Source organism: Carassius auratus, unplaced genomic scaffold (genome assembly GCF_003368295.1).
Source record: "Carassius auratus strain Wakin unplaced genomic scaffold, ASM336829v1 scaf_tig00027223, whole genome shotgun sequence".
NCBI classification, from domain to species: Eukaryota; Metazoa; Chordata; class Actinopteri; order Cypriniformes; family Cyprinidae; genus Carassius; species Carassius auratus.
Genome location: NW_020525574.1, coordinates 273,079 through 281,479, shown reverse-complemented (window position 1 = coordinate 281,479; position 8,401 = coordinate 273,079). Strand labels below are relative to the sequence as shown.

The 8,401-nt window shown below is 35.6% G+C and overlaps 1 protein-coding gene across 1 annotated transcript; it reads right to left on the bottom strand.

Annotated features, from left to right (window-relative positions):
- Window positions 1–704: 704 nt before the first annotated feature.
- LOC113079141 (peroxidasin homolog) lies at window positions 705–3,163 on the bottom strand. Its single transcript, XM_026251347.1, has 6 exons — window positions 3,131–3,163; window positions 2,777–3,023; window positions 1,550–1,807; window positions 1,151–1,423; window positions 848–946; window positions 705–739 (listed from the first exon to the last, which is right to left on the bottom strand). Exons 1-6 carry the CDS (start codon window positions 3,161–3,163, stop codon window positions 705–707), a joined length of 945 nt encoding a protein of 314 aa, XP_026107132.1.
- Window positions 3,164–8,401: the final 5,238 nt, after the last annotated feature.

Genomic DNA, 8,401 nt, shown 5'->3' with positions numbered 1-8,401 from the left:
TTAAGTTTGATAAAACACCATGTGTTGGCATTTCCAAATTAAATGAAATTTTATGGCCAATAAAAAATAAAAAAAATCAATTAGTTATCTTTGGTATGTGTGTTAACCTTATGTTAATTTCATGAAGCAACAAGACATTTTGTGTGTGCAAAGAAAACAAAAGTAATGATTTTATTATGTAAAAGTATTTATAAAGTTTTAAATATGGATATTTTTCTTACAAAAATGTATTGATTCATTTTTATTCTCCGCCGGAGCATCAAACTAATTTTATAAACTTCCCTGGCTTATATTTTATTTCTTACCAACATTTAGTTTTTAACCAATGAAAATGGTATTATTCAGTGATCTGAATATGGAGCCTCATTGAGGTCCCCATCCATGAAACTGAATCATGCAGGGCTTTAAAATGATGATTCCAATAGAAAGGATTATGAAGAACTAGAATCTAAAATCATACTGCATTATTTGGAAAAAAGATTACTTATGACACTATTTTCAAAGCAGTTGTTTTGACAGAAGAAAACAAGATGCAATGCTTTCAATGGTATATTACTGTTAGAACTTGGCTTAGAAGTTTTACAGAGTTTAATGCAAAGATTTATCAAAAGAGTGAACTAATGTGACTCAGGCAGAGTTCATTTGAGCCGATGAAGTTGTTAAACAGAATACTGATGGGATTCATTCATCACAGCGGTAGACTTTCACTCCTCCGTAACAGCATACTGAGCAGTCTGAACTGTAAAACACCCAAAACTTGGAATAAGTGACATTATAATAAAAGTTAACGACAATAGATCATAAATCAAATCTGTAGAAGAACGAATGAGAAAGAGAGAGATCTCACCATGAGCTCTGTAGCACTTGACTCCCAGTATGATGGACACTAGCAGATATAGAGAAGCTACCAGCAGAGAACTGAGCAGTTTGACCACAGACGATAGAGCTAAAAGACAGGAAACATAATCAGACAATTTCATGAATATCAAAACATGTTAGACCTATCTTTGATATTTAATAGGACTTGTTTTGTTAAAGTCTGATCATGGATGTAAAATCGAGTTGATTTTGTCTGAATGTAGGACCTGTTTGTGAATCATGTTCTGTTCATTTTTACTCATGTGTGATAAACAGATATAAAGTCTCTCACCTGATACAGTGAGTGTAACTGTGTCACTGGTGTGTGAGGATCGTGATCCTCCTGTTTCTCTTCCAGTACAGCTGTAACGACCCGTGTGAGATTCATTAACAGAACTGATTCTGTATTCCTGTGACTGACTGACATCAATCTCTGAATCATCTTTACTCCAGATGTAGCTCCAGCTGCTGACGTCTGTCTCCTGTATGTCACATGTGAGAATGACCGTCTGTCCTCTGAACACATGTTCATCAGGATCAACACGCAACGCAGGCTTGGGTCTCTCTGTAATGATTGCAGGACACACTTCAAATGTTTGAAAATTGAACCGACTGTTCTTGATACTTGTTGATAAATTACATGAATTTGCATAATATTATAGCACTTTATAAAAATAAAAACAGCACTTACCACTTACTGTTAGCACAACTCTTCGACTTTGAGTTGTGAAGTACTTTCCTTTTTGTGCACTGCACCTATACTGTCCTCCATCAGAGATACTCACATTACTCCGTATTTCTACATCATCACTAGCTTTTATTCTCTCGAAGTCTTTGAACCAGAAAACCGTTCGTCCCGTTGACTGTCCCACATCACAGCTCAGAGTAACTGTGTCTCCAGTGAACACTGAACTCTGCGGCTTTACACTTACTTTGGGTTTGTCTGTAAATATTGCAACATTAATTAAAGGGGTCATATGATGCAATTTAAATTTTTCTTTCTCTTTGGAGTGTTACAAGCTCTTGGATAAAGAAGATCTGTAAAGTTGTAGTTGTTCAGGTGCAATGCTATTTTAAAGAGCTGAAAATAGACTGCACCATAGACCAACTCAAACCTGGTCTAAAGTTTGGCGCAATGTTTTTTCTTTGTTATTTAAAGAGCGTACACGCTGCTTATTAAACACAGGGACGCACAGCAGCACACAAACATGCCAAATATTTAAAATTAAAGGATTGCAATGCATAAGAATTGTTTGCGTTCTATTTTTGCGCTTGCCAAATTACGCCGTGTAAATAGCAAATCTGTCATGGCACGAGTGCAACTGGCTCTTTAAGGGAATGGAATTTGGTTTATTGCACGTTATGCCCAAAAAACACCCATTACTCATTAAGAGAATAGGAACAACCTGTTTAGACAATGCGCGCCAACAATTATCATTTAAAGAAGGGTTTTTTTTGGCTAATTTTATCTGCCAAAACACAGATTCGCCAACTTATTATGCAAAAAGAGACTGGGGGGGGGGCATTAGTAATTTTACAATAATTTTAAATTAATTGAAATACCTACATTACATGCATATTTACTTTTGAGTTGAAAATAACATTCATAATAATACATTTATTATTATTATTTAAAATTAGTAACATGTTACAGGGCATTCTAGGCTGAAATTTCTGGTTGAAAATGGCCTGGATTCATGTTATCTGCAATGAGTCAAGCCTATTCTGTCATACTGCTATTAATAATCCATCACAAAGCTAAAATTTCATTGGCCTGAAGTTAATATATAAGATCATTATATTTTTATTAGATAAATGACACAGGAAATTATTTGTTAGATTTATAAAAGTGAGCAAGTTCCATCTGGGAATCAGAGGTGAGCATATTTTGGGGCTGAGCAAGATCATGATGACTCACACAACACAGTCAGAGTCACTTCTTCACTCCATTCAGAGGTTTCTGATTGTCTCTTGACACAACACCTGCATTTCTGCGTGGACACTGCAGTGATGTTGAACTCTTTCTCCATAGAGGCCTGCTCTCTACCTCCACACTGCCATGTGTATGTCCATCCTTCACCCTGTATGTCACATGTGAGAGTGACTGTATCTCCAATCAATATCTGTGATGGTTCAGGCTGAACAGTCAGAAGAGGTTTAGGTCTCTCTAGAAGAACGGAACAACAACAACAAAACATGTATTTTATTAATAATGAAACAATTTAAAGGGTTAGTTCACCCAAAAATGAAAATTATGTCATTAATTACTCACCCTCATGTAGTCACCCATAAGTACTTCGTTCATCTTTGGAACACAAGTTAAGTTACATTTGATGAAATCTGAGAGCTCTCTGATCCTCTATAGACAGCAATGCAACTGAAATGTTCCCAGACCCAGAAACATTGGTAAAACACTGGTAAAATAGTCCATGCGACAAAAATAACAAAAATAATGTGTGTTCTGCTGCTTACGTTGAACACACGCATGCATGCATACTCTCTCCCAGTGGTGTAATGTAACAATGTAATGTAACGAGGCTGGGGTGTGCGATATATAGCATCGTCTGTGATAATATGGTAAGTGTTGTAATGATGTGCAATCTGACTCAAGTAGTCTATATCACCAAATCACACACAGAGTGCACGCACATTGATTTATTAGTCTATTAAAAGTCAATATTCCAGGCATTCTAAATTGTAGACTGCAAAAAATGCTTCTGTATGCTTTTTATATTTATATAATTTCATGTAGGCCTAGTCAACTTAATCTATATTACACAAAGAGTACCATTTTTCTGCAAATGCATGAAAACATTTAATTTAATTTAGACATAATATTGCCAGTTTTTGCTCAATTTTGCTAACGAAAATAGTTCCAAACAAGGATAAAAGCACTGTTTTGCATCTATATATATATTTATTTTCCATTTTGCATTTACTTGTACTTTTACTTTCAATACTCAAGTACTTTTACAATTTAAAAAAATACTTTTTGTACTTAAGTAGAACAAATATCACATAATTTAAGACTTGTACTCAAGTTATATTCTAAACGGTGACTTCAACTTCTGTAATTTTCTGATAAGATATCTCTACTTTTACTTGAGTATGACTTTCAGGTACTTTATACAACACTGCTTTCTCCACACTGCTGCAGACAAGATGAGGAAAACAAGAATTGTTGAATAAAGTCATTATTTTTGTTTTCTTTGTGCATAAAATATATTCTGGTAGCTTCTTAAAATTACAGTTGAACCCCTGATGACTCTACTATGTTTCATTACTTACTTCTTTACTACTTTAACATTTCAGTTGCGTTGCTGTCTATGCAGGGTCAGAAAGCTCTCAGTATTCATCAAAAATATCTTAATTTGTGTTTTGAAAATTAACATTTTTGGGTGAACTATCCCATTAAATCTGTTCAATGCACGTTTTTCTGAACCTGCCATGTTTTAATTTACGAGCGACACTTCCAGTTTGAGGAACTTCAGCTATTGCATTTGTGCTACAAATAATCATTTTGTGTCAGTTTCACTATGAGCTGTACAGTTTTTGTCATGCTCTGTTTTTTCCCTGAGTTAAATAAAGTAACATTTTGTGTTTTTGTATGACATCAGGATCACAAGAATATCTGTCACAAGAGCTTGATTGTGATTATTATTATTTTCTTGCATTCTTCTGTATTAATATGAAAAAGACAACAGACACTTCACATTTGTGGTCTGCTCTCAGATTGTTTAAATTTTTCCACTTTTCACTTCTAACTCCTATTAGCAGTGTTTACTGGAATCTTTCTAAAGCATGGAAATACAACATTTGTCAAAATTAACTCGAAAAAACATTTCACAATACACGTACACATAAACATTACATAATATAAAGTGACTTTAACTACGGTATGACGTTTGATGATTGATGGCTGTAAGGTGAGAATCATGTCACCTCATCTGTACAATAAGACAAAATGGCTCAACAATTACAGTTTAAAAAAAGAAGGGAAGATTTAAACAAAAATATAAATCACCTTGAGTGCATCCAGGGGAGATGTTGGAAATCAACACTAAAAAACAAAAAGAAAATCACATTGATTTATTTATGAAGCTGCTTAAAAATGCCATATGACTTTGAATATCCTTAAACTTTTCACATTCATTTGAATGTTTAAAGTCCCCCAGTAGTCACTAATTTAGTCCTTAAAACTCATCTGATTGTGACAATCTGGCCCTTGCATTCATCAAATGAATCGCTGAATGACGCTAGCCGCCCCTTCAGGGGCATCTTACACCAGAGGTCAGTCTTCGAGAGACAAATTCCCTTAGTAGATTATTTAGCAGCGAGGAAACTACTGCCAAATGTATCTCAAATGGGTCCTGCGCACAGTAGAAAAAGGCTACTGTATTCAGTTCGGCTCTCCATCATTGAACAGGGTTATCTCGATGTTAGTCACCCCGAGCAGGCTCTGGTTATGGAACAAGAAGTGAATACCCTATTAAGGAAGGAAGCCATCGAGGTGGTCCCTCGTCAAGACAGGGAGTCCGGGTCTTACAGCCGGTATTTCATAGTTCCAAAGAAGGATGGGGGGGGGGGGGGGGGGGGGGGATGAGGATTGCGTCCGATCATAGATCTGAGGGTCTTAATTCATTCAGTTCTGATGCTGAAGTTCAAAATGCTCAGGATTTTGCTCTGCCCTTTGTAAAGCTCCATTCAAACTAATACAATACATATCAGACAGACATCTGACCCTCAAAACTACCTTCCTGTTGGCTATAACCTCTTTGAGGAGAGTCAGAGATCTTTAGGCCCTCTCAGTGGCCCCTACTTATCTTGACTTTGCGGCCGCCATGGCCAAAGCGTTCACATACCCTCGAGCGGGATATGTTCCTGAGGTTCCCTCTGTCACACCACAACCTGTAGTGTTGAAGGCCTTCTGCCCTCCTCCCTTTCGGTAGCCCCGACCAAGAGAAGCTAAATTGTATGTGTCCAGTTTGAGCGCTGGACGCATACGTCCACAGAACTGCCCTGTAGAGAAAATCGGACCAATTGCTAGTATGCTACGGTCCCCCCAAAAGGGGTTTTCCTGCATCTAAGCAGACTTTTAGTCGTTGGATAGTTGAGACTATCAATGCCACCAATGAGTCCTCTGGCCTTCCCCTGCTGTCGGGAGCCAAGGCTCACTCTACTTGGGGTATGGCGACCTCCAAGGCCTTTTTAGCAGATGTGTTTATGTTGGACATCTGCAACACTGCGGGGTTTTCCGATGCAGCATCTCATTCCCTCAAAGAACCATGGTTACATGCGTAACCTAGAGACATTAACTGATAGTTTACTAATTAAATACTTGTAGCATTTTAAGTACACTTTGTTTAATACTGCAAGAAAACAAAATTCTACAATATACTACATTTTAAACATAAAGCTGAAAAATATATTATCAATTGGAGATGAAAATGTAGATAGAGCCGATCAACACCCCAAAGCTTGACAGTCATTATCACCTCTTCATGGGTCAATATTTTATTCCACAACTCTACAGTTTTGATGCTTTTTTATGTCTGATGATCATGTTATAATACATGTGGAAGCATCTGTTGTTTTTCGGTTTCTTCTTCGCTTGTGTTTTGGATATTCTGTACAGATGATATGTAATAGCGCCCTCTACTGTATAACAATTCAGCATAGTTAATCATCACTCAATGCTAAATAAGGTGGGAGAATTAAAACAAGCTCATTAACTGAACACTAATTTAATTGTGTAAATATTACTTTAAGAACTATTTTTTGATAAATCACAGATCTTGCACTTATTTCGACATGTGTATTGTGTATAGCAAAGCAAAGAATGACAGCTGTTTCTACCTTTTTCCTAAGGAAATACCTTGCTAATATGTAATTTATTCCTGTGATGTAAAGCTGAATTTTCAATATAATTTTTTTTTTTCTTTTCTTTTTTGATCAGCAAATCAGAATATTAGAATGATTTCTGAAGGATCATGTGATTAGAGTAATGATGATAAACATTTAGCTTTGAAACCATAGGAATAAAATATATTTTTAAATATATTTACATTTTAAATAGTATAAAATAGTTCCAAATTGTAAATTTTTTCTGTACTTTGGATCAAATAAATTGGTGAACAGAAGAGACTTGTTTAAAAACATTAAAAATAGCACATTTGGCTGGTAGTGTATAGGCAACTTCAATTTTCTCTTATTTCTAATCGGTCAAGAAATCAGATACACTGCTCGACAATAACCAACACTGACCCCATTCAACTACAGCACATGGTTGTCTGTCACTCACAGATATCATGAACTGAGTGATTTGATATTCTGCCACAGATTATTAGCAGCATGAATGAAAAACTCATCAATATTAAAAACACAGCGATTCACTGATTCACTCAATCACTTAACAAAATAAGAAAAATAATATATAAATGAGAAATATACTCACAGAGCATTAGAGGAAGCAACCTGAGCTCCATACTGATCTATTAATGCACACATTTCAACACACAGTCTGTGCTATATAATAAACACTTCCTGTAAAGAAGAGCATGAGAGGAAGAGAGCAAATCAAATTGACAGTGTATAAATGATGGTGAAGAAAATGCAAGCGTATATTCTAAGGTTAAAAAAGAAAATCACACAGAGCATCAAAAATGCATGTTGTCCCCTAAAAAGGTTTTGTCTCTTGAAAAAGTGGGTTTTCCCCATTAATTTTTTAAATTAAGTTTTAATTCTAAATTGCACATCTTCAAACTATTATATTATATTATATTATATTATATTATATTATATTATATTATATTATATTATATTATATTATATTATATTATATTATATTATATTATATTATGACGCCAACATATTTGATAATAAACATTTTAAGTATTTTAGTTTTTCAGAAATATGGTTTCAATTTATATACTGTTTGTATATCATTCTGTACATGATCAATGCATGAACAAAGAAGTTCTGAGCCCTTGTTTTTGCCTAAAGTATGATGTGTGTGTGTGTGTGTGTGTGTGTGTGTTTATTTATAAAACATATATATATATGGGCAAGAGAAGTGGTTTTGCCAAATGTCTTAGAAAAGGGAAGTGTGAAGACATCTATGTTACTAAGAATTTGTGAATCACTGCTGCTCATCTACAAACACTTTGAGCAGTTTTCATCAGTGCAGAATGAGCAGCTGAGTGACTGGTGAGTATGAGTGTTGTCTGCTGTTAAACTCTTAATCAGAACAGTGAATCCCCTTCTGCTTCTGCCACCTTATGCTGTGTGTGCATGAGCGTCTTTATAGAGATTTTATGCAGGGTTGCCACCATAGACAGTAAAAGAAATGGACACAGCGACCCCATTGGAACTCAATTGAGACAAGTGAAGCCCATTTTTAGCGTTTTTTTAGCACTTCCGTTTTTGACGCGCAGACTCAAACGAAGCTTGATGACGTCAGCAACCTGTCTGACAGATGTAAATCTTCTAGTAGCTGTGCGTGCAAACTGCCATCGTTAATCTTGCAGAGACGGCGAGCTTGAGC